Here is a 27,871-nt window from a genome sequence, read left to right as displayed (position 1 = left end):
CAATGAACACCTCTAACAAAGATAATCTAACCATCTCCCCTTGACATTCAATGGTGTTACCATCGCTGAATCCCCCCCACCAACTATCAGCATCTTGGGGGTTACAATTGACCCGAAACTGAACCGGACCAGCCATATAAATACTGTGGATACAAGAACAGGTCAGAGGCTGGGAATTCTACACTGAGTAACTCCCCTTCTGACTCTCCAAAGTCTGTCCACCATCTATGAGGCACAAGTCAGGATTGTGATGGAATACACTTCACTTGCCTGGATGAGTGCCACTCCAACAACACTCATTAAGCTTGACACCATCCAGGACAAAGCAACCCGCTTGAATGGCACCCCATCCACCACCTCCAATATCCAATCCTTCCAGCACTGATGCACAGTAACAGCAGTTTGTACCATCCACAAGATGCACTGCAGAAACTTACTAAGACTCCTTTGGCAGCATCTTCCAAACCTGTGAACTCTACCACCTAGAAGGACAAGGGCAGTCAATGCATGGGAACACCACCACCTGCAAGTTCCCCTCCAAGCCATCCTGACTTGGAAATACATCGTTGTTCCTTCACTGTTGTTGGATCAAAACCCTGGAACTCACACGCAAACAGCACTGTGGACTAGTGATTCAAGAAGGCGACTCACCACTACCATCTCAAGCACAATTAAGGATGGGCAATAACAATGCTGGCCTAGCCAGCAACACCCATGTCCCATGAAAAAAAATACCCCAAAGCAACAGGATAAAAAGGCCTAAATTCAAAGTTTTAATATACGATTTTGGACCATATTCGAGGAAATTATTCTTTATGCAAAGGGTGATCTTCACTGTCGCTGGCTCAAAATCATAGAACTCCCTTCCTAACAGTACTATGGATGTACCTAAACCACATGGGCTGCAGCAGTTCAAGAAGGCAGCTCACTACCACCTTCTCAAGGGCAGCTAGGGATGGGCAATAAATGCTGATCCAGCCATCAAAGCCCACATTCTGTGAATAATTTTTTAAAAATTATGTGTGGATAGTTGAGGCCATTCATTTAAGAAAGTTGGATACTTCACTGAAGACATGATGATAGTCTAGAATAGCCTTTCTAAACTTCTCTCTGAATGAGATGAAAGTCTATTATCCATTACCTACTAAAGTCTCAATCCATTGCCTACTGAAGAACTCATAGCAGAAAACTGAACAATCTCACTCTGAGCTACAAGATGGGAAACAGAAAATGCACACTGATGCAATTGACATTGCTCTTCTGAGATTACAAGATTACAGGACTGCAAGACCTTCTTGGTTAAGATTAGAGAACTTTAATATGAATCTCATCAATACTATAATCTGACTGGGATTGCCTAATGTGGATTGGTTGATCTCTTGTGGCATTGCCTATAGAAAATCAAGGGTAAACAATTTTCCATCAGAGTGTATAGAATCTGTAGTTAATGAAGCTCATCTAATGGTACAAAGTGCATAGCTGCAGGTGTGACTGTATGACAGCTAATGTTATCAAGGGAAATTCTATTGTGATGCCACTTGCAGGCATGACAGAATGGTGATGCAAAAATAAAAAAAGTGCATAACACGCAGCAAATGATAATTTTACTAGTTGATCTTTTGTGACATTGCACGTGAGAACTCAAGGCCAAGTGTAATTTTCAGGTGAAGCAGAGTTAGAGGGAAGAAAATAATTAGACTATAGATATAATAAGGTCTGTTCTCATATTTACATTTTTAATTCTTAGGTCCACATTAATAATGGAAAGCGGCCACACTCCAGTTATGTTCTGCTGCCAGCAGTGCTGCTGTATCATCTCTGTTAGAGTATGTGATACAGGGTAATGTGTTTATAAATGAAATTTCCATTATAGGAAAAGGAGTAGTCTATTCAATAATAGATCATGGCTGATCTGTATCTTAACTCCATTGACCTGTCTTTGTTCCATATCCCTTCACACACTTGTCTGATAAAAAATTATCAATCCCAGTTTTGACATTTTCAATTGAAATTCTCAACAACATTTTAGAAGAGTTCCAGATTTCCACCATCCTTCGGGTGAAGAGGTGCTTCTGGATATCAACGTGACCAGTCTAGCTCTAATTTTAAAATTATACCTACTTGTCCAGGACTTCCCCATCAGTGGAAACCATTTTCCTCTATCTCTATAATATATATATATATAAAAACAAAAAAACTGCGGATGCTGGAAATCCAAAACAAAAACAGAATTACCTGGAAAAACTCAGCAGGTCTGGCAGCATCGGCAGAGAAGAAAAGAGTTGACGTTTCGAGTCCTTATGACCCTTCGACAGAACTTGAGTTCGAGTCCAAGAAAGAGTTGAAATATAAGCTGGTTTAAGGTGTGTGTGTGGGGGGTGGAGAGATAGAGAGAGAGAGAGAGGTGGTGGGGGGGAGGGGGGGTGTGGTTGTAGGGACAAACAAGCAGTGATAGAAGCAGATCATCAAAAGATGTCAACGACAATAGTACAATAGAACACATAGGTGTTAAAGTTAAAGTTGGTGATATTATCTAAACGAATGTGCTAATTAAGAATGGATGGTAGGGCACTCAATGTATAGCTCTAGTGGAGTTTTTTTTATATAATGGAAATAGGTGGGAAAAGAAAAATCTATATAATTTATTGGAAAAAAAAGGAAGGGGGAAACAGAAAGGGGGTGGGGATGGGGGGGGGGGAGCTCACGACCTAAAGTTGTTGAATTCAGTATTCAGTCCGGAAGGCTGTAAAGTCCCTAGTCGGAAGATGAGGTGTTGTTCCTCCAGTTTATGTTGGGCTTCACTGGAACAATGCAGCAAGCCAAGGACAGACATGTGGGCAAGAGAGCAGGGTGGAGTGTTAAAATGGCAAACGACAGGGAGGTTTGGGTCATTCTTGCGGACAGACCGGTGTTCTGCAAAGCGGTCGCCCAGTTTACGTTTGGTCTCTCCAATGTAGAGGAGACCACATTGGGAGCAACGAATGCAATAGACTAAGTTGGGGGAAATGCAAGTGAAATGCTGCTTCACTTGAAAGGAGTGTTTGGGTCCTTGGACGGTGAGGAGAGAGGAAGTGAAGGGGCAGGTGTTGCATCTTTTGCGTGGGCATGGGGTGGTGCCATAGGAGGGGGTTGAGGAGTAGGGGGTGATGGAGGAGTGGACCAGGGTGTCCCGGAGGGTGCGATCCCTATGGAATTCCGATAAGGGGGGTGAAGGGAAGATGTGTTTGGTGGTGGCATCATGCTGGAGTTGGCGGAAATGGCGAAGGATGGTCCTTTGATCCTCTATCTCTACTCTGTCATCTCCTTTAATCATCTTGAACATCGAAATTAGATCATCCCTTAATCTCTGCACTGAAGGGAATACAAACCTAGTATATTCAAGTTTTCCTCATACTTTAACCATTTTAGCCCCAGTCACTCTCCACTGCACCAATATAACCTACCTGAGGTACGGTGCTCAGAACTGAGCAGCAGTGCTGCAGCTGGAGAGAGCTACACATGGCCCTAATGTAACTTCCACCCCTTTAACATAAAGGTCACAGTTCCATTAGCTTTCTAAGTTATTTTTATAGCTGTCCACTAGTTTTTAGTGATTTTTGTACATGACCCCTAAACATCTCCGCAAAATCCACAGTTCCTAACTTCTCAGCAGATAGAACATTATATTTTCCTTAAGTCCAGAGGCTATAATCACTAAGACAGGTGCGAAGATTTAAAATGGGAAAACTGATGGAAAAAGTTAAAATGGAAGAAATCCATCGCTCAATTTGTTATTTTATTTCATTAAATTGTTAGAGTTTTTCATCATAGCTAATTTAAAACAATTTTTCACCAATTGTTTCGTGCAAAAGGTATTTGCAAATCTGGCTATTGGTGGTGCATGTGAAGTTGACTGAAAATGATTGTCATTCACTTAATAATGGAAGTAATTCCTCTCCCCAAACTTAAAATGAAAGACAATTATATAATGGTCATGCCCTTTAATAAACAATCATCAACAGCATAGTATAAAGGAGGTCAAAACAAGCAACAAGGCTGCTGTCTTGTTTTCCCGATGAATGTTTATGGTACAATGGTCACGTAATTTCCACCCAAACTCTTATTTACTTGTATTGGTATAAAGCTTTGTCTTGTTTTGTGGGGAATCTTGGAAATAGAACAAAAACAAAAAAAGTGTTTCTGATTAAAATAAGGTTGAATGGTGATATTTATTTCAAACGCAAACCAGGGTGAGCTAAGGCAGGGTGGATCATCCTGCCCGCCCTCTGCCCCACCCTCTACCCTGCCCTTCTGTCCCCCTCTATCCAGCCCTACCTACTCCTACCCCTTCTGCCCTGCTTTCCTTATGCTGTGCCCCCTCTATCCTGCCCGCTCTACACTAACATTCTTTCTACTCTGTCCCTCTCTACACTACCCTATCGTCGGCCCTGCCCTGGCCCTGTTTGCTCCAGCCCCAACCTACCCCCTACTTTGCCCCGTCTACCTGCCCCATCCTCTACCCTGAACTCCTCTATTATGCCCTCTGCCTCCCTCTACCCTAATCCCCCCCTTGTCTTCTGTACTCTGCCCTGCCCCTCTATACACTGAACCCCTCCTCTACCTTGACTTCTATCCTGCCCTCTGCTCTATCTGCCCTGCCTTTCCACTCTGTAGCCCCCTTTACCCAGCCTGCCCACTACTACCCCCACGCAGGCTAACCCCGCCCTCTCCCCCGGCCGAAGAAAATATGCTGAGTCACTGGGTTCAAGAACCCAGCCGTTAATCTCGGAACAGCGCGTGGGTGGAAGACAAAGACAAAAGGGGAGGGCAGTAGTGTGTGACGTGACTATGGCGGTTGCCGGCGTTTAAAGAGACTGTCGAAGGGAGGGGACGTGATTGGGAAAGAGTGAAAAGGGGAAGGGTCACATTGGCAATTGCTCTCGAGACAGTGGGGGGCGGAGCGATCGTGCGGAAAGGGGCAGGGCAGAACCGGGTCGACGGTTGCGCTCGAAAGTAACGGCGCAGAGGGAAGAGGCGGAGGGTTTACAAAAGGTGGGGCCCCATGGGGGGGTCGCGAGTGGTGATGGTCGCGGTTCAAGCCGGCCCACCAATCCAAGGAGGGATAGGGAGGGGGCGGAGGAAGGTTGGCTGACGTGTTCTGAATATTTGTGGGGGGCGGGGCTGGTGGGAGGAGGAGGTCGCGGTAAAGATTATGAGCAGCGCCGCTGGGCGGGCAGAGGCGCGGAGGAGGTACAGCGGGATAGGGGGAGCTGCGGTATTGTTCCGGTGAACATCCATCGAGTGCGGCGGTGCTTTAGCACGGTTACGGAGCGGGAGCACCGAGCTGGAGTGGCTAAACTACAAGTCCATCGATCAGTCTCCTCGATCCCGAAGGCGGTGAGTGCTACCCGAGGCTGCGGAGTGAGTAAAGACCGTGGTCGTCGTGTTCTGTGGCTGGAATCTGGCTGGAAATGTATGGGCATTCGTGCATGGGTTGAGCTTTTTAAAACACCGCTATTCGTTCAGAGAGCGCGGCATTATTTTAAGCAGTTAAGTAACCTTACTGACCCCCTCACCCCCCTCTCTCTCTCCCCTTTCCAGTCGGTGGTTATGGGTCTGTTGTCGGAGGGGTCGCCATTGAACTGGGAAGAGACGAAGAGATACGCTGATCACGTCCGCAAGCACGGCATCATCCAGTTCCTCAACATTTACCATAAAGTGAAGGACCGGCAGAAGGACGTGCTGAAATGGGGAGACGAGGTAAAAGGGGCAGCTTTCTGTCGGGTCTCCGATGGGTGACAGCCTCTATGTTTACTTACCCCCTGCCCCCCCCCCCCCCTTCGGCCAGGCGTGTGTGGTGCTGTTTCCTCTGGAACTATCTCATCTCGATCTTGTACAATCGAGAGAGGTCAAAACGCCGGATGGGCAGAGAGGAGAAATGGAAAATTCTAGGCGTGCAGCCTAGTTACTCGGTACCAGAACGAGAAAAGTTGATAGTTCAATTGGGAGCACGCATCCCCACACACGTTTTACACTCGCAGCATCAACCTGTCGGGTTTTTGGCTTTCGGAGCCTGACAAATCTTGTGATGTTGGTGGTTGACCAAAAGAAATTTTGCAACTGGTTATTAACAGCCCCAGTTATCTAATATTCTTTAAGGCAAATGTTGCGAAGGATGCTTGGGGGAAACGGCAAAAATAATTCAAACACGAAATATTGCTGATGCTGAAAGTCTGAAATACAGACAGAAAACGCTGGAAGTATTCAGATCTGTGGAGAGAGAGAGACCCGAGTAGGGGTTTCGGTTCTGACCAAAGATCATCGACCTGAAACATTAACTGGTTTTCTCTTTCCACAGATGCTGCCAGACATGTTGAAAAGTTCCAACATTCTCTATTTTTACTAAAAACATCATTTTGTGAAACCCTTGGGAGGTTTAAAGGGGTAGGTGAGTGGGTATGAGGATGTTTTGTAGCTGAAGAGTGGTGGTCCTACAATGTATGTATCCTTCATTCAACATCCTGTGAACACTGGTACAAAAGGCAGAAAGTACTTAGATTTTATATAGCACCTTTCACGACTTTGGCATTCTAAAGTGCTTTACAACTGACCAAGCAATTTTGAAATGTAGCCTCTGTTGTATTGGGAACATAACTAATTTTATGTGCCACGGAGTCCAAAAACAGCAACAAGACAATGATCAGATAATCTGTTTCAGTGAGTAAATGTTGGCCAGGGCATCAGGGAGAACATTAACTGCTGTCTCCTGGATATTGCAATGAGATGTTTCATGTCAATCTGTCAGAGCAGACTGATCCTTCATTTAACATCTCATTTGAGAAGACTGCATCTCTGGTGCATCACTTCCTCAGTACTGCATTTACAAGGAGATGGACAAATAAATTGAACGCACCCCAAAGGATTTTTTTGCAGCTGCTAAGTCTAAGCAATACTGGTTATTGCATGTGGTAGTTTGGTATTATTGATTAATATATGGTTTCTGGATTCCTGAGAAGATGCCTAAAATGACTGGGTATCCTGAAAGAGGAGTGTTAATAATGGAGATTTTACTCCAGTTTGCATCTTGCATGTCATTTCTTGGAAATAAATTTGTCTTGATTCTGCCTCTGCTGCCCTTTCAGTGAGTTCCAGATTCCCACCATCCTCTTGGTGAAAAATCCCTCCTCCATTCCATCCATCCCACCCCAATCCTTCTATCGTTTACTTTAAATCTATGACACTGGTTGTTGACATTTCTGCTTAAGTAATTGTATCCTTCTGATGCACTCTCTCTAGGCCCCTGAATTTTACACACCCCAATTAAATTGCCCCTCACCACCTCTAAATACTTAGTTTACTAAGGTGTGTTTTATAACTACAAGTAACATTTAGAAAGATGCCAAATTTTTCATGGGCATGTGTTCAGCTTAAAAACTGTTTCTACAGTGGTGTTTTTCAATTTTCTATTAACTTTTGTTGTGGTCAAGAGATAATGTCATGCTTCATTATAAACTAAATACCTTTAGGTTTTTTAATCTGTATGTGTTGAAAATTTGAAGTTTTTTTCCCTTTTACTTTTTGGGTCAAACAGCATTATTTATAAATGTTTTTGTTAAATACAGTTGTGCACATTCCTTATGTGTTCCATCAATCAACTGGATTTTTTAGATTTAGGGCAGTATCTCCCAATATAATAGCACAAACCTTGTGGAATGAATAGCAAAATTCATAGTTAGCCATTATGCTCAAGTCAATTTGCACTCATGAAAGGGTTTGTGCCTTGGGACAAAGGATTATTCAAATCGTACAATAGAAAAGTCACTCCTAAAATGACTACTTTTTAATATAATATCTACTTTGGCTTTGAATACAACAAATACTGCTTTGACACCTGTACATGCTTTAAACAAATAGGCAGCTGTACTTAGGTGCAGTGGGCCTCTGTACTTCCATGCTTCAGTGTATAGTTGGTTCAACAGCTAGCTGTTTTAAAAGAATGATTTGTAACAGTTGCACCTGTGCTTTAATTTAAATCTTAAAGAATGTGACTTTGCCTCCTTGGGGGAATCTCACATCACTCGTGATAAATTTACCTATCCTTGGGACTTAGTACTGTAGTTACACTACAGAGCTTTGTCAAAAGATTGCAAATGAAACTCCGACATCCCAGCAATAAAGTTAATGCAGGTTGAAGCTGAAATTTAGGTTATTTATAATTTTGCATAGTCTTAATTTCATTATGAAGAGATTATGAAAGACCCAAATTATTTCTTTGCAACTGTGTATTCGCTCAAATTAATTCAGATTACATGGATGCATTGGGTGGAATTTAAAGGAGTGAGGCAGGGTAATTCTGGAATTTGAAACCATTCAGTTGTAAAGAGATTCTGAATTGAATATCTTTGGAAAAATTAAGTGGGGAAGCAATCCAGTTATTGACAACATTGACAAACAGAAGGCAAAATACAAAGTTTATCACATTCAAATGTACGCATCTAATGCCTGCTGATAACACTAAGTTAGGAAATACAGTAAATCATGTAGGTGGAAGCAGGAACTTGCAAAGGAATGTTGATAGATTAAGTGGGGCAAAACTATGGCAGATGACCTTCAATGTAGGAAAATGCAAGGTCATCCATTTTGCACCTAAGAAAGCTAGATCAAAGCATCTTTTAAATGCTGAGATGCTAGGAACTGTGGTGGAGCAGAGACATTTAGTAGTTCATTGGTTTGGCATAGATAAGTATAAACTCGTGACAGAACTGGGACTTATCTCATTGGAGGAGTATCTATGAAAATTATAGGTTGATGAGTACTGTGCTAGAGGAAATCACATAATCTGAGACAGACTGGTTGAATATTTTGGGAGGTGCAAATTACTTGGTAAGGTTGTGTAGGGGATAGATAAGTGTAAACTCGTGCTAGAACTAGGGTTTATCTCATTGGAAGGGAACATTTTAATGTAGGGAAATATAGTGTAACCTTTCAAATTAAAGTTCAAGGATAGTCCAACTGGTTTGTCTGATCTGATAACATTTTTAATGCTTATAAATTGTTTCTTTTTAAAAGAGGCCAATTATTTTGCTTTGAGCTTGTGCAAAAGTGTGAAGAAAAACCAAATATTAATCCAACATTCATAGGAATTTTCAGACCAGCCAGATATTGGATTAACTGCTTAACCATAGCCTATTATATAGGGATAGCTTTGTAATTTGTGATGTTCTTGTGGAAAGTAATGATCTCCAGCATTTCTTGCGTAATCTGAAACTGCTTGAACATCAAGTTCAGTAGAATGCAAGCTAAATTCTTGAAAAACTGAGGGAAGGGGCAAATATGTGTACATTTATACATTTAGAGTTGATCATTAAATATGCTAAATGTATTACAGTAATTTTGACTTTCCAAATTTTAAAATTGATAGAACCTTGCAGAACAGAACGAGCGCATTTGGCCCATCATATGCCAACTTTGCCTTGCTCTTTTCATATAGTCCTGCAAATTTGTGATTTTCAAGTATATCTTTAATTCCCTTTTGAAAGTTAATATTAAATCTGCATTCACCACTTTTTCAACTACTGCAGTCCAGATTATAGCTCATTGCATAACAAGCACTTATCTCACGACTGGTTCTTTTCACCTTAAATCTGTGTCCTCCAGTTACTGACTAACTGGAAACAATTTCTCCTTATTTATTCTATCAAAACCCTCATAACTTTAATCACACTTAATAAATCTCATAGCCTTCTCTGCTCTAAGGAGAACAAACTTGAGTTTTCTAGTCTGCCTGCCTTGTATTCTGGTACACCCCTTGGCACCCTCTCCAAGGCCTTGATATCTTTCTTAAATTGGATTTCCAAGAACAGGACACCGTACTCCAGCTGAGGCCCAATTAGTGATTTATAAAAATTTAATAGAACTACTTGCTTTTGTTATGCCTCTGTTTATAAAGCCAAAGATCCCACATACTTTTTAACAGTTTTAGAAACTTGTCCAGCCACCTTCAAAGATTTACATGTGTGAATGTCCAGATCTTCTTTTTCTTCCACCCATTAAAATTGCACCATTTAGTTTATATTGCTTCTTCTTCTCATTCTTCCTCCTAAGTTGCATTTTTTCTTTTCTGCATTGAATTTAATCTGCCATGTGTTTGCCATTTCATCAGTCTGTTTGTTATGCTTCTCACTGTTTAAACTTCCAAGTTTTTTTGGTGTCTATTTTTGAAACTTTAGGGAGGACATTGATGGCAAGGGAATAAATAGTTATAGAACAGGAGCCTGAAAAGATGGTTAAATACAAAGTGAGAAAATTCCTATTAAGGAGGGTTAAAATATCTGTACAGCAATGCGTACAGTGTCTTTGTTTTAAAGGGAGACTTGGAGGCAGTCATGCATTGGGAGGAGCCAGTCAAGGCAGGAATTACTGAGACATGACTATAGAAAAGTCAGCACTGGGAATTAAACACTACAGGGTTATAACATTTTTAGAAAAAGATGTGAGGCAAAAAGGGGTGGAGTAGCTGTACTTATTATGGTTAACATAATGACAGAAAAAAAGAGATGAAGCTATCAGGGACAAAAATAGAATCCATATAGATAGAGATAAAAGATACAGGATCAATCACATGAATAGGTATGGTCTACAAACCATCCAATAGTGAAAAGGAGGTGGAGGAAGAAATATATGCAGAGAAAGCAGGGAATTGAGTATAAAACAGAATAATAATTATGGGGGGCTTCAATTACTCTCATTACTCAATTACTTGAACAAAAGAGGTGGATAAAGAGGATAAGGGAATGGCGTTCCTATAATATGTTCAGGACTCCTTCTTAACCCGATATGCCAAAAGCTCAACAATGGAAGATTCGCTATTGGATCCAGTAATGGAGAATGAGCCAGAGCAGATAAAGAAGTTAAAGTAGCAAACACCCTAGGTAATAGTGACCATAATAAAATGATGATGGAGAAAATAAGCATAATGAGGACCAAGTTAATGAATTGGAGAAAAGCTGATTTTGAGAGGTTGAGATTAAAACTTGGGAAAACAAAATGGATAACAATATTGGCAAATAATGATACAAAACAACGATGGGAAACATTGAAAATTGTGTTCAACAGAGTACCAGAAAAATAAGTTCTGTTAAAAGGATAAAACAAACAAAACATTAGTGGGATTCCATGGATAAATAAAGGCATAAGGAAACAACTGAGCATTAGGAACGAGGCTTACTTCAAGTACAAAGACAGCAGAGGAGGGTATGAAAAGAGATTAGGAGAGAAGTTGAGAAGACAAAAAGGAATTAGAAATTAAATTATCAAGGAACATAAATTGGTTACATTTTTCATAACATTTTTTATTGATGGGAATGGGACCTTTTAATGGATATTCAGGATAATATCACAGGTAACGATACAGTTGGCAGGGACCTTAAAGAATTATTTCGCTTCAGTTTTACTAGGGAGCTAGAACAGGTAGACATGACATTGAATGATGAGAGAAGTGCATTTAAAATTTTTTAAAAACTAAAATTTTGCTTGAGAAACCTTATTTTTGAGGAGGTAACAGCAGATAATGGTAATGGAGTAGATGTAATTTATCTGTATTTTCAAACAGCCTTTGATAAGGTGCTCTGTAATATAACATTGAATAAGGTCAGAGACTGTAGAGTTATAGGACAAGTGGCAGAATGGATTGCTAGGTAACTTCAAGACAGAGAGCAGAGAGTGGGAATAAAGGGCAGTTATTCAGTAGTAGAAGGTGGGAAGTAGTGTTCCACAAGGATCAGTGCTGTGACCACTGCTGTTCAAAATTTACATTAACAATTGGGCTTTGGAATCAAAACCACAATTTCTAAATTTGCAGGTGACGACATATTGTAGGGAGAAATGGTCAACTGAGGAGAACTGCAATGAATTATAGGAATACATTAATAAACTTGCAGAATGGGCAAGTAATTGGCTAAATGAATTTCGGCACATATAAATGTGAGGTAGTACATTTTGGTAGGAAAAATAAGGAGGTCATTTATTATTTGGAAGGTACATGCCTAGGTTGCGTAGAGGTACAAAGCTATCTTGGAGTACAAGTATATTAATCACTGAATGTTGTGCCACAGGTTCGCAAGGTCATTTAAAAAAAACAAACCCAAGCACTGGGCTTTATTTCTAGAAGGATAGAATTGAAAAATAGAGTACTTTGATTAGACCACATTTTGAATATTGTGTGCAGTTCTGGTCACCATGTCATGGGGCAGAATTTTCACTTCAGTGGGGGGTGGGAGGGGAGTTTAGCCTCCGATCGGCACCCCCAATTGGGGGTGCGTCGCCATTTTACGTGGGCGGGCCAATTAAGCCCCAGCATGATGTCTCCAGGAAGCGCGTGAAAGAGCGCACTCATATCCCTGAGGCTAAGTGCTGCCTCAGGGAGATTGGCGTCAATTTTAAAAATGTTAAATGTAGAAAAATAAAACTTCCCTGACATGTCCCCTCATATGACACTGTCACATGAGTTGGGACATGTCCACCACTTTTTTAATCAAACTTTTATTAAATTTTTAAAAACCTACATGAAACCTCATCTCGCCTGTGGATGAGGTGTCATGCTTTCTCTGAAGACCGCCAGGGCTCCTGGTTTGCCCGCCAACCTTAAGGTTGGCCAGGCAGGTCCTTTTAACTAGTTCAATTAGTTTTTAAATGGCCTCAATTGGCCGTTGACAGGTCGGCAGGCGCACAGCTGATTCGGCTGCTCCCCTGCCGGCCTGAATATTGAAATGACTTGGGGTGACATCGGAAATTCTGTCCAACATCATCCCGTGTCATTTTACGCATCGGCAAGCGGGCTCTGCCCCCCTGCTTGCCGACCTCAATATCCTGCCCATAAAAAAAGATATGCAGACAGTGGAGAGGGTGCAGAGAACATTTACAAGGATGATGCCAGAAATGTGTTGGTATGCATATCAGGAAAGGATTGACAGGTTGGATCTCTTTTCCCTTGAAAAAGCAGGTTGAGGGCTGGCCTAACAGAGGCCTTTAAGATTTTGATAGGAGTGGATAAAAGGAAGTTAGACAGTCATTTGAGAGAGATGGTTATGATGATAGATTTAGATGTAAAAAGATGGGAGGAAACTTGAACAGGCAACTAGTTTAGCCATTCACAGCCAGATCTGGCTAGATCACGAAGCACTATCAGGTCCTGCTCCTCTCTGTCAAAATTATTCATTATTCCGATTGGATCCTGAATGCAAAGATAACACCCCACTTCTCTTCAACACAACCTTCTTCAACCTTTCTCCACTGACTCCTACACCTTCATCTCCAGCAAATTTGCGAAGCTCATCAACTTTTTCATCTCAAATCATTCTGCTTCCCCCCTTCCTTCCCCAGCCCACCAGGCCAATGTTTCCCCCACCCTAGTCCATATTTGCTTCTTTCTCTAGTTTCTCTCATTTCTTCTCCAAGTTCATCTTGCCTGTGAGACAAACCCCCCCCTGCTCCCTTGGCCCTATTCTCACCAAATTGCTATTATCACCTGTCTCCTCAAAAAAACCCCAAACCTTAACTCCTCTGTCCTTGCAAATTACAGCCCTATCTCCTTCCATCCTTTTCCCTCAAATCCTTGACCGTGATGTCACCTCCCAAAATGGTGACCATCTTTCCCAGTATTCCATGTTTAAATCCCTTCAGTCGGGTTTCTGCTCCTGCCATGGAACTCAAATGGCATTTACCAAAGTCACAAGAAGCATCCCATGTGACTGATGATAAACTATTTCTCCTGACCCTTTTTGACCTGTTTGCATCATTTGAAACATTTGACCACACCATCCTCCTCCAGCATGCCTCTTTTCTGCTGTCCAACTGAATGGCACTTGACTCACCTGGTTTCATTTTCATCTATTCAGTCATAGCCAGGGACTAACACACCATGGCTTTGTTTTCTGCTCCATACAGTTATTTCAGAAGTACCCTAGGATCTATCTGCCTTGTATTTCTCATCTACAATGTGCCCTCAACAGCGTCATCTAAAGACTCAACGTCAGGTTACACATGTACACTGACACCTAGCTTTACCTCAGCACCACCCTCTCTCAATCCCTCCACTGCCTTTAAAGTCAGATTATTTGTCTGATGTCGAGTGATAGATGAGCAGAAATTTCTTCCCAACTACATATTGGGAAAACTGAAGCTGTTGTCCTCAGTCCCCACAACAAACTTTATTCCCTAGCCTCCAATGACCATCATTCTATCTGGCAACTGCCTGAGACCATGCACTGCCTTGGTATCTTGACCCCAAGATGAAATTCTGATCACTCCCTCACCATGGCTGCTTACTTCCAGCTCCATAACATCCCTTCCTTAGGCCATCTGCTGCTGAAACCCTCATCCATCCTTTTGTATCCAAACTTGACTATTCTAGTATTTTCTCGGCTAGCCTCCCATCTTCTATCCTCCAAAATTTAAGTTCATCCAAAATTCTGCTGCTCGTATCCTGATGCGCACCAAATCCTTGTTTCTGTCACCTTGTTGCTCTCTGACTGACGTTGATGCTCAGCTGGAAACACCTCAATTTTAAAGATTTCAGACTTGCTTTTAAATGTCTCCATGGCCTGTTACCTCTGTAATCTCCAGTCATACAACTCTTCAAGATATCTGTGCTCCTCCAATTCTGGCTTCTTGCACATCCATAATTTTAATCACTCCACGTGGTGGTGTGCCCCCAGCTGCCTGGGCTCTCACCTCTTTTAAAATTTGCCTGCCAATACTTTTCCACCTTCCTGCCTTAAGAAGGTTTTGAAAACCTGCCTCTTTGACCAAGTTTTTGTCATCTGTCCTGATATTCCCATATGTGATTGTGTCAATTTTCCTAATATCTGTGCAGTGCCTTGGAATATTTTACTACATTAAAGGCAATATATAAATACAAGAAGTTTTTTTTATATTTGTCTATACCATGTAGGCATCCATCCTAGTGAAGTCTTGTATTGTACCCTCTTTAAAAAGTCCTAACAGACATACTGTATTATGGCCCTCAGTGCTCTAACTCTGGTTTTCTCTTGAGATAAAACCTAGAATCCTATTGGTTTCTTTATAGCCTTTATCAACTTGAGAGCTGCCTTCATGAAACCCAGATTCCCTCTGTAAACCTTTAACCCAAAGTCCCTTTGCTCTTCCATAGCACTGAGCCTAATTCTATTCAAAGCATAATTACTTCTATTTTTAACCAAAATATGTCACTTCATTGTATTCCATCTGTCACTGTTTAACCTGTTACTGAAATTTTCTTTGGTTTAAAAAAAATCATTTATGGTAACATCTACAAATTTTGGCACTCATTTCCTCTCGGCCTATATCTACTTCTCCAGTCTGACAGAGTTGAGTTTATCATGTGCCACAAACTTGTGTAGCTGTAATCTCTACCTTGATCCATTTGATCTTGCTTTTATATTGCATATGACATTGGGTTTGCAAACACACTTGTGGAAAATTGCTGCATGAATTATACAACATGCTTGTGAAACTGTTGCTGCCCAATACTTCACTGTTCAGAAAAGTAAAGCATAACATCCAACATTTGCAAGTTTAGCTTGTCGAATACAGTTGTCTACAAGTTGATTTTATACTTCTGACATACTTTATAAGCATAAAAACATAAATTTGAGCATGAGTAGACCATTTGGTCCTTTGAACCTGCCCTGCTATTCATTAAGATCATGACTGATCTTCTACCTAACTCCACCTCCCTGCTGTATCCACATAATATCCAAAGATGTGTCAATCTCTTGAATATAGTCAATGACTGAGCATCCACTGTCCTCTTGTATGCAGAATTCCCAAAAGACACAATGCTCTGAGTGAAGAAATCTGCCTTCATCTGAACCCTAAATGACTGACCACATATTCTGAGGCTTTGACTTCCCAGTTAGGGGAAACGTCCTCCTACTTTATTGAACCCCTTAAGAATTTGTTTCAATGTGATCACCTCTCATTCTTCTAAACTCTAGGGAATATAGACCTAGTGTACTTAATGTCTCCTCACAGGACCATCCCACCATCACAGGAATCAGTGTAATGAACCTTTGTTGCAATCCCTCCAATCCCTTTCTTCGGTAAGGAGACAAAAATTTGTACTCCAAGATGTGGTCTCACCAATGCTTTGTATAATTGTCATAGAACTTCCTTACTCATTTTTTAATATATCTTTTTGTGGGATGTGAGCATCACTGGCCAGGCCACAATTTGTTGCTCATCCCTAATTGCCCTTGAGGAAAATGGCCTTGAGCCGCCGCCTTGAACTGCTGCAATCCATATGCTTGCTAAGAAGGGATTTCCAGGATTTTTGACCCAGTGACATGAAGGAATGGTGATATAGTTCCAAATCAGGATGGTGTGTGCCTTGGTGGGGAAGTGCCAGGTGGTGGTGTTCCCATGCATCTAGGTGGTGGAGGTTACGTGTTCAGAAAGTGTTGTTGAAGGACCTTTTGCTCAGGGCAAATCCTTTGTAATAAAGGCTAACATAACATTTGCTCTCAATTGCTTGCTATACCTTCACATTAGTTTTCTGTGATTTGTGTACAAATACACTTTTTTGATCAATCTTATGTGAAACTATTTCTTTTACTTATTTCATTTTCCTATCCTACACGCACATCCCCCGCCCCCATAGGGCCATTTGTCACTCATTTCTATATGGCGCTTTCACAGAGCACTGATCCTTGTTCTACAACTAACACTTTCTGCTATTTTACCTTTATGACACTATCAGCACCTTCTTCACTCTTTACCACTACTATTAACACTCCCTTTGTCTTGTGTTCATGACCTCTTTGTCAATCTCTCCTTAGCTGTCACCTATCCCTGACCTACTATCTTCCACCACCTCTTAGACAGTATAGAATTCGTCACATCACATTTCTACATCTCTTTAGTGCTGAAAAAGAGTCATATGGACTTGAAATATTAACTCTGCTTCTCTCTCCACAGTTGCTGCCAGAACTGCTGAGTTTTACCAGCATTTTCTGTTTTTATTTCAGGTTTTCAGCAACCGCAGTATTTTGCTTTTATCTTAATATCTTGACCTAGTCCCCATTGTTCATAGGTGTGCAGTGACTGTAGTTGACTGGCTGTTCTGCTTTGGAGGGGAGGGGGTGCCTGTAGGGGTCTCCCGTTTCTCCCTCCAGAATCCCTCCCCACACTCATTCGTGACACCAGATTCATGAGTGCATGACGTAGACAGAATGATCAGCTAGACAAATTTCTTCTGATAATTCACAATCACTTTATTGAATTGCCCTCAGCCCTCAGAGGAGGGCTGCATGCAGCAATCACGAAATACAGTTACAATTAGCATTACATTACTCAGAACCCTGTCCCACCAGAGGCTAAACCCCCACCTTGTTCCTAACTTGATACTTAAATCTTTATATCCTAAGAAGACTTACAGTTGGTCTTTCACTGGTGTTGTAGGTGGAGTTGACCAGATTCCACCGACTTCATAGATGCCTGCAGATAACAGTAGCATCCTCCGATCTCTGTCCCCAATTATACCATTTCCGCTGCTGGCCTGACCAACTCATTTCAATGTCCGGAAAAACTCAGCAGAAGGGTCATACAGACTTGAAACATTAACTGTATTCCTCTCCACAGATGCTGTCAGACCTGCTGAGTTTTTCCAGGTATTTTTGTTTATGTTTTGGATTTCCAGCATCCACAGTTTTTTGCTTTTATCATTTCAATGTCCAGTAATTAACACTCTTAGTTTATTCTACACATAGTCCGGATGAATATGATCAGCTCTCACATTGTTTAAACAATTCTCCTGCTGTTTTGAGGCAATACAGTAACAGCACCTGGCTCCAAGGTTGATGAAGGCTTGAATGACCCTATTCCTCTCCCTGAGAGGAACCAATCATAGTTGTAATTCCACATTTCAGCAGCATTGTTTGTGATGCAGGCCTTAGTTGCATTACAGTTCATTCACTATATTATGTCAATGGCATGTTCCTTGTGCCATTGTATTGGGTAATCAGTGTCTTAATTGCATTAGTCAGTGGCAGATAATGGCATTTTCCTGGTACTATTGTTGCATGATAGCAATCAGTCAATGTCCAAACGCTTTTGATGGGCCACTGTCTTTTACTAAATGCCCAAATTAACCCCTTGCTGCCTAGCCCTGTGCTGTTGGCTGCAGCTTGGTCTCTTTTGTGTGGTACAAAACATGAGGTCAAAACATGTCTGCGGTTTGGATTTTATACTCTATAAATTTCCCAGTTGGAGGGGATTCCAATTCTACATGCGCGAGAGGAAAACTACCGCCAAACCTGAACCTGTCCTCACCCATTGTCCCCACCGCCTATTTCTAACCAAGATAACTAGATGTTGGAATCTTACTTCTAATCCATGGTACCAGATTTTGTGCCCATATTATTGCTTCAGGTGTCAGCCTTGCCTCTGAGTCAGAAGGTCGTGGATTCAGTACCGTGCCACGAACTTGATCATAACCGACTGATTATCCAATGTGGTACCGAGGGAGTAATACAGAGGTTATGTACTGGCCAGTACTTGTATCTCAACCTCAAAACCAAAATCAGTTACTTGGCCATTTATCTCAGTGCTCTTTGTGAGACCTTGCTTTGTGCAAATTAGCTGCCACTTTTTCTACATTACAACAGTTAATAAACTTCAAGATGCAAGCTTTTTTCCTCCTAGTTGGTTGGCTAACATAGCACAGTCTTGAGATTCAGTCAGTGCTCCTGGTCTGTGTGGCTCACTGGATAAATTTGCTGGACCATTGGAAAATTAGCTATCATCTTTGGACAAGTGAATTTACATATGAATGAACTTAGGGATTCTGTGAGAAATCTATTGCTGCAGGTGATTTTTCATCCAACCATAATCCTTTAGTCCATCAAAAGGGCAATGGCTGCTCTGTTCTCTGTAATTGACCATTTCAAAATGGGTTACCTGCCATGTATCCTATACACAAAATTTGATCAAAAACCTTTTAGCAAGTGACTATGCTGTGAAAAGCTGATGGACATGTAATTAATGTAAAACTGGAATAAGAAAAGAAAACTTGGTCTGACAACAAATTATTTTCAAAAACACCATACATTTACCTAATTTAACTCCTAAGGAATATCTACAATTTCTATAGCAAAAACTAAACAAAATTTGTCTGTCCACACTTCAACTAAGTTTAACCAGCAAAACTTCCAGCATTGTTTTAAGATAGCAACCTGTTCTGTTGTAATCTGTATTCCACAGGTGACGTTTCCATGATCCTATTGCAAAGGAACCATTGTGTTCAATGTAATATTGGATTTCTTCAATCCCATTCATGAGTTGGATAAGTAGAATTGGCAGACTTGCAAACAGTCATGAGATTTGTATCAGTGTACTACTTTCATTCAGTTGAACGTTGGACCTGGTACAGTATGTAATGGCCAAATATTGCAGGAGCAGGGCATCTAACAGCATCTGTCATTGGTTAGACTTGTCCCTGCACCTTTCAGCACAAAACATGTTTTACCCATAATTACTGAGTATGTGCTGAAAATGGCACATTGAGGACAACAGAGCATCTGTGAACCGGAGTGAACCCAGCAATCAGTAGGGTATCTCCTTAACCAGTGAGATTTAATGATTAGGAAATAAACAGCAGAAGAACTGAAAAGAAGAATGAATTGAAGATAATGATGAGTTCAATGTCAAATAAGATATAGTAAGATTGGACAAAGAGAGAAAGGAAACTTGAAAAAAAAGTCTTGTTTAAAAAAATTTGCTCAAATTGAAAATCTGTCAGAATTTAACTCTATGCTTTTAATAGGTTATTTTCAGTGACTAGAAAGGTTCATTGGCAGTCATGAACACTTATATTAACAGGGTGAAAGTGTGCTTACACTTATAATTACTAGCCCTAAATATCTGCCATACAAATAGAGCAACTTCATACCATTTCAATGCATTTCAACAGCAAGGCAAGCAGTGAAATGTGCTTTTCAAATCTAATAGCAGAGTGGCACAACTTGGACAGCAACTTCAGGATACTACTTATCTGCTTCTTCCTGATTTGAAACAATGAAATGGCAAGGAGGAATTGGTGTTGGCCTGACCATCACTAAAAACTGTACTCTGAAAACAGAGTGTTTAAAGCAGGGAGTGGTGGTGGTATGGCAAACTTGCGCAGTGACCTGGCGATCTGTATTAAGTGGCATGCTAGAGTCTGGGCTCATAATTTTCAAGAGGTTATGGGATGTGGACAGCATTGGCAAGGCCAGCATTTGTTGCGTTTCCTTAATTGCCCTTGAAAAGGTGGTGGTGAGCTAATTTAAGGTCACATTAGAAAATAGTTTGCAAAGCATTGCCATAGTCCTTTGCTTTGCTTCACATGTATCATGTTCTGTTGTTAGTATGGACCTCATCTTATATTACATGCATTAACAACATTGAATACTGAAATACTGATGTAATTTTGGTGATTTGATATGAATGCATTGATCCACTGTCTTGACAGTAATAGAAGGTAAACAAAGGGAAAGCTAATGTTTCTACCCACTTGAAGGTTAATAATTCCACCTATTTGAAGTGGCCTAGAAGCATTTGCATTTCAATGCAGATCATAAAAAGTGCAATAATTACATCATTTCTAGTCACACGAATATTTTAGACCTTTTTGACTTCAGCCATCCTGATCTTAAGAAAAACTCTGTAACCTGATCTGACAATGGCTTGCTATGGACTCTTCCCCTTTCAAAATATAGGCAGTTTAAAGTATAACAGTTCACAAAATTTGACATTGCTAACATCTAAGTGTCCGCACAGCTGCCCAGGTTTACACGTGCAAATATCTGGTACCTACTTCCCAGTAAGACAACCTGCACCCCCCCCCACCAACTTTTCACAAACAAGCCACCCAAGCTTGTTGGTGGGCAGAATTCAGAACCAGTCACGTGAACTTCAGTCCTCCATTTCATCCGAAATTCATGAGACCATCACAAAGCACAACATCTTACAAATTTCAAATTTGTAACACAGTATATCCAACATGACCACAAATTGGGATTACCACAGTTTTAAAAAATTTTCTTTCTGACATAAACTCAATTTTATTTTCATGAGTATTTGTTTATATGTTGTGCAAGTAGTGTCATAGAATAAAACAATTTGGAATTCTTGAACAACTTGAACATAACACATTCACTGTAACTTCACTTGAGCATTCGGATCCTCTCCCACTTGCAACAAATGTATCTTTTAGTTTGCTGGATTGAAAATTAACTGGCAGAATTTGGATAAAATGATGACTAGGTAAATACTTAAATGTTTTTGGGGCAGATATTCTTCCATGAGGCATTTGGTGGGATGGTGGTAGTGTGTATATTTTAAAATGGGTGCGAGTGACCGTTTCAATCTCCTCAATTCTTTGTTCCTTAAGTTTTGTGACAAAGTTCAATGATGAAGAGTCATTGGTGCTGTCAGTATGGTAAACAAGGTGCCTGTATGCCATTTTTCTGATCTGCTGACAAAGCTGTAACTTGCAGACAATCTGAACATCAGAATCCAATCTAGGGCTGCTGATTCTCAGATTATGGTACATCAGACCTCCATTATAATACAACTCCATGCTACTTCAGTGCTAATTTAAGGTGGGGGGGGTGGTGGTTTGCTTTTAGAAACCAGGGTATTATATATCAAACAAGGCAAAATGAACAATTAGAAATGGCACTTTTAATTGCTTCAGTTTTATACTGGGTAAGTTCATACTTTATAATTCATAGGTCACTTTTCAGCCACTAAGACTCACCAGTATTTGTCTGCAATATTATTCTGTTACTGATTTGGTTAAGTAGTATTGGCCAGATTACTCTGGAATGCTAACTATATGAAATTTAGCATAGCAATACAATTATGCTTTTCCATTCACTACCATTGCCACTTCAAGCTTTTGAAAACTGATCTATTAATCCAAAGCATTATAAACAAAATATTTGTTTTTAATATGTGGATTCGAACTCCTGGGTTTTTAAATTAGACAAAAGCCAAACTGGAATTCAGGTTTAATTGGTTTGCTTTATCTGTTGTAATTTTAACCTGCTGAAAGCTGTCTTTGTTCTGGTAACATTCAGCACTTGAAGTTTTCAGTTTCTCGTAAAAGAGATGTGGGCAGCACTGATGAGGCATCATTTTATTGGCTGTTTCTTGTTACCCTGAGAAGATGGTAGTGGACTTTGTTTGACCTGTTGCATTTTTTTTGTGCAGTGGTGTTAAGTAGGGTCTTCAAGATCCTGACATAGTAATGAAGGAAGAGCATAATGTTAAGGTCAGGATGGATGCATTACTGGGAAGCTAACTTCGAGGAGGTGGTGTTCCCACAATATTGTAGCTCTTAGAAGTTGCAGAGGAGAGAGACGTAACCTTTGTCATGTAAATGTATTGACAGTGTACTGGTAGTGGATGGGTGACTGTGTCCAGGGGCTCTAGCAAAGCAAATTGAGCTTTAGTGTAGGTGCACTGATGCAGGTCCATAGTAAATAATTCCCTCATAATTGAGCCTTGAGATGGTTGAGGAATTGTAAGAGGAAGGCTGCAAGAGAATATGGAGGAAAAATACATTTTTAAAAAATTTTTGTTTTCTTTGTGCCTTCTTGCCTATGACACTTCACTAGGTTTGCACCATGTCCTAAATCGTGCCTAGTGCTCCACATGGCGCATCTTTCTACACTCCCTGTTGAATCAGGATTGATCAGAGTGGAGGATATACTGGGCTATGAAGTTACAGATTATATTAGCATTTAATTGCTATTGATGACCCATAGCATCTCTTGAGAGACTTAGTTTTGAACTTCGAGACCTCAGTCCTACTTGGTGTCAGGAAAATATAATAATTTTCATAATGTTATTGGAATTTATTGTAAGGTAGGAGTAGTGTGTGTGTGTGTCTGTGTCTTAATTAAAGCCAGCTGGTTTGAAGGCTTTGACGTATCAAGAAGAGAAGCTAGGTTTGAAATGGTAAGTAGTTAAATATTGCTGAAGTTTTAGAATGTGAGGTGTAAAGAGAAAATTTGCATTTTTAGATAAACCAGAGCAATTTGAATTTCAAGAGGTTGTGAAATGTTACACTTAGCCAGAAGAAGCCAAACAGTGTGTTTATTTTTCCCAAAGCCTACTGATAAAATAAGTTTTATGAAAGATTTTTATTATTAGAAGAGTAGAGTTGAAAAGACATATTGGAACAATGGGATTTACATTAAAAAGGGAAAAACCTCTATAAAGGAGATGGGGGTATGTGTAAGAAGAAGGTATTCTAAGATCTAATGAGTGTAAAGCCTCCAGCCTCTAAACCTCAAGTTGCTGTCTACACAAACTGAAGTGAAAAAAACTCAGTCTGAACAGTTAAATTCAAAGTATGGTGTTACTTTGCCTGGGCTTTTTAAAATCTGTTTTACTGTTGCCTTAATGGAGGTGTAACTGGGAGTTAAATTAACCAGGGGAGCTAGGAGTTACCATAGCAGTAATTTGTAAACTTATGTATGCTTAAAATCACTTTTTTTTATTAAAGGTTTAATTTAGTTTTGTAAGAAACCTAAAAGGCTTGGTGTTCTTATTACTACTGAATTCAAGGCACACACCTGGAAATAAATACAAATTGTAAAACAGTTGTGGCAACTGTTTCAAGTTTCCCTCAGGGATTTGAACAACTCAGCATTTATCATCTGCTGTGCCATAACATGGTGGTATTGCCACATTACACAATAGAGGATGTCCTCACAGTGGACATAGAGACTCTGGGGTGGTCCTTTCTACCAGTGCTATCATGCACAGGCATGTCTGCGATTGGATGGTAATGATAAGATCTTGAAGCTCCCTCGTTTTGATCCTTTCACTACTTGATGCTGGTGTAGTTTTTCATCTGCATCCTTTAGGACTTGGTCAGTGTATCAGTACTGGTACTACTGAGCCACCTTGAAGTCCTTGTGTCCTTGCTTCTGTCAGACTGTGTCATTTAATGTGCCAACAATTGAGGTGGGGCAGTAGGTGATCAGGTTTCTTTGGATTTGTTTTACTTGAAGCTGAGTGCTTTGGTATGCATACCTCCATCTTTAGTTTGTGGGACATCAAGGAGCTACCTCTGTGCCAAAAAACCCTATACAATTTAATAGGGCTGCAATTGTAAACCAGTTTAGGGGGCTAATCCAAAAGTTTGAATACTTCCACCAGGATAGTGCAAATAAGCCACAGAGCATTTTCTCTGGATTAGAACAGCCATGGCAGACCTGGAAAATTGTTCCTTAGCATAACCAAGATAATGAAGCACTGTGGGTTAATGAATGAATGATTGCCTACTGATCAATATTCCATTGTAAGCATTCAGCACAATATTTCTGAACAGATGCTTATTTCTGTTTTAAGTTAACAAATGAGTTATTTGCTGTGCATTTAGATCATATGATGAAGTTTTTATTAAGGTCGTATGTTGACTATAGCAGTTGTGCTAATGTTAGTATTTACTCAATTCTACTTTGTCTACTAGGTTGAGTATATGTTGCTGTCATTTGATCATGAACATCAAAAAGTTCAATTGCTGCTGCACGCAGAAGAGATTCTTCACGAGCTCCAAAATCAGGGTGAAAAGACAAATCCCAAGTAAGTAGATATTTTGTTTGTAAATTGAAATTTAGAGTGGAATCTCAATTTTTATATGCTGTAATTTTTCTCAGCTGGTGCAGTAGGTGTGATGCAATTAATTGCACAGCCAGCGTTAGGGAAGGAAAAATCATCCATGGTTCTCTATCTATGTGGTGACCTCTACTGGATATATATGTATTGTCAGTGGGTGGGAATGAGGCAGTGCTTGGTTGTGACAGCTTTCTGTTGCACAACCTGTCAAAATGCAATATAAATATTGATCACTTGGAAGAGATCTCAAAGCTGTAGAATTGTAACTTATTGAGAGAGTCAGCAGTTTCAGTCATGTAATTAGGGACCCTTTTTTTCAGGAGCAGTAAATTGTTTTATCAAGATTACTAGGGACATTGGTGAACAAAACTCTCTAAGGCAGTTGATCCATATGAACAGACTTACTTTACTCGCTGATGAAGTGTCCCCTTTAAACCATACTGCTCATTTGAAGCAGCAGGGAACTCATGGTAGGGTTTGTTCTATTCAGTTCTTCATCCAAGTGGTAATTCTTCATGTATGAACTTGCACTGTCTTATACGATTGGGGAAAAGAATCTCTACACAATCTGCTCCTTACCTAATGCCTTATATATAAGTCTATTAGCCCGAGACATTGGACCAGTTGTAGCATCGCCATTTGCTTATGATTGGCAAGTGCCACATAAGCGAAGGACAAAGCTTGGAACTCTTAAGGGGTTTCTGAACCGTAGGTACAGCTAAACACTCAAGAACTCCTTATTAAGAAATAAATAGTGGAGCTAAGGCTCTATAGTGCAGGAAACATTCATTTATACTTGATGTTTTGCCCAAAGCCATCCCACTCTTTGGAGACCTGAATATGGCAGCTATATGATTGAAGGTACTCCAGGGCAACCATATGGAGGAACAATGGCAGATTTTAATACTGTGGAAGCAAACATGAAGTTACGCCGACAAGAAGTGTTTTCCTTACTGAAAGTGAATGAGACCATCTGCACCATCACAGCTTTCCCCAGGTAAGTGAGTTTTTTTCATTTTCAGGTTCATATGAAGTAGTTTGAAATGCAGAATAAGCATAAAGCACAGAGGATCGTTATTGTCATGTTCTTGATAGAGTAAAACACATGGGCCAGCAGCTACGAGGATATGAGAAGTGCTTTCATGGAAATCTTGTAAGATCACTTATACTTCCAATGTATTTGTTAATCTATGTCTGGTTTGTATGTATACAATAATGAAGTAGATTGAATTGAATACAAAACCTAATGTTTTAAGATGCTTGATTTCAGGTTACTTGCATTAAACGTGTTTAGCTTTTGGTCATCCCATTAGGGAATGCAATAAATGAATTCCCATGCATTTTATTTTTTAAATGGTTGCACTATAGTGCATTCCATAGGGGAGGTGATGTTGTAGTGGTATTGTCACTGGACTAGTAATCCAGAGACCCAGGGTAATCCTCTGGAGATCTGGGTTCGAATCCCACAGATGGTGGACTTTGATTTGAATAAAAACCTGGAATTAAAAGTAACGATGACCATGAAACCATTGGTGATTGTTGTAAAAACCCATCTGATTCACTAATATCCTTTAGGGAAGGAAATCTGTCGTCCTTGCCTGGTCTGGCCTACATGTGACTCCAGACCCTCTTAAATGCCCTCTGAAATGGTCTAGCAAACCACTCAGTTGTAACAAACCGCTACAAAGTCACAAGAAAGGAATGAAACCAGACAGACCACCCAGCATCTTCCTAGGCACCGGAAAAGACAATGGCAATTGCAGCCCTGTCAACCCTGCAGTCTTCCTTACTAACATCTGGGGGTTAGTGCCAAATTTGGGAGAGCTGTCTCACAGACTAGTCAAGCAACAGCTTGTCATAGTCATCCACACGGGATCGTACCTCAGATAATGTCCCAGACTCCTCCATCACTATCCCTGGGTATGTCCTGTCCCACCAGCAGGACAGACCCAGCAGAGGTGGCAGCACAGTTGCCCTCAGAGTCCCCAACATTGACTCTGGACCCCATGAAGTTTCATGGCATCAGGTCAAACATGGGCAAGGAAACCTCCTGCTGATTACCATGTGCTGCCCTCCCTCAGCTGATAAATCAATGCTCCTCCATGTTGAACATAACTTGGAGGAAGCATTGAGGGTGACAAGGGTGCAGAATATACTCTGGGTGGGGGACTTCAATGTCCATCACCAAGAGTGGCTAGGTAGCACCGCTACTGACCAAGTTGGACAAGTCCTAAATGACATAGCTGCTAGGCTGGCTCTGTGGCAAGTTCTGAGAGAACCAACAAGAGGGAAAAACATAATTGACTTCATCCTCACCAACCTGCCTGCTGTAGAACCGTCTGTCCATGACAGTATCGGTAGGAGTGACCACCGTACGGTCATTGTGGTGACGAAGAACTGCCCTTACATTGAGGATCCTCTACATCGTGTTGTGTGGCACTACCACCGTGCTGAATGAGATAAATTTTGAACAGATCTAGCAACTCAAGACTGGGCATCCATGAAGCATTGTGGGCCATCGGCAGCAGCAGAATTGTACTCTAACACAATCTGTAACCTCATGGCCCGGCATATCCCCCACTCTACCATCAAGCCAGGGGATCAACCGTTTCAATGAAGAGTGCAGGAGGGCGTGCCAGGATCAGCACCAGGCATACCTAAAAATGAGATGTCAACCTGTTGAAGCTATAACACAGAACTATTTGTGTGCCCAACAGGATAAAGCAGTAAGTGATAGACAGAGCTAAGTGATCCCACAACCAACAGATCAGATCTAAGCTCTGCAGTCCTGCCATATCCAGTCATGAATGGTGGTGGACAGTTAAACAACTCACTGGAGGAGGAGGCTCAACAAATATCCCCATCCTCAATGATGGAGGAGCCCAACACAGCAGTACAAAAGATAAGACTGAAGCATTCGCAACAATCTTCAGCCCAGAAGTGCCGTGGATGATCCATCTCGGCCTCTTCCGGAGGTCCCCTGCATCACAGATGCCAGTCTTCAGCCAATTCAATTCACTCCACGTGATATCAAGAAAAAGCTGAAGGCACTGGAAAGTGCAAAGGCTATGGGCCCTGACAATATTCCAGCAATAGTACTGAAGACTTGTGCTCCAGAACTTGCCACACCCCTAGCCAAGCTGTTCCAGTACAGCTACAACATTGGCATCTACCTGGCTATGTGGAAAATTGCCCAGGTATGTCCTGTGTACGCACAGGACAA

General features: G+C 40.9%; 1 protein-coding gene across 4 annotated transcripts in view; it reads left to right on the top strand.

The window, feature by feature from the left end:
- Positions 1–4,942: 4,942 nt before the first annotated feature.
- The window catches only part of gclc (glutamate-cysteine ligase, catalytic subunit), an 80,559-nt gene continuing 57,630 nt past the window's right edge, over positions 4,943–27,871 (top strand). For 2 of the 4 annotated variants that reach the window (XM_041187380.1, XM_041187376.1), the window contains exons 1-4: positions 4,943–5,376; positions 5,581–5,739; positions 24,503–24,615; positions 25,463–25,645. In XM_041187380.1, coding sequence (XP_041043314.1) covers positions 5,590–5,739; positions 24,503–24,615; positions 25,463–25,645 — 446 coding nt within the window. In that variant the 5' untranslated portion in view covers positions 4,943–5,376; positions 5,581–5,589. Of the gene's footprint in view, positions 5,453–5,580; positions 5,740–24,502; positions 24,616–25,462; positions 25,646–27,871 lie in introns of all 4 variants that reach the window. The other 2 variants (XM_041187379.1, XM_041187378.1) reach the window with 2 other exon arrangements.

The sequence above is a fragment of the Carcharodon carcharias genome, chromosome 5, assembly GCF_017639515.1.
Source record: "Carcharodon carcharias isolate sCarCar2 chromosome 5, sCarCar2.pri, whole genome shotgun sequence".
In the NCBI taxonomy this organism is placed as follows: Eukaryota; Metazoa; Chordata; class Chondrichthyes; order Lamniformes; family Lamnidae; genus Carcharodon; species Carcharodon carcharias.
This window is presented reverse-complemented; position numbering and strand designations above follow the sequence as displayed.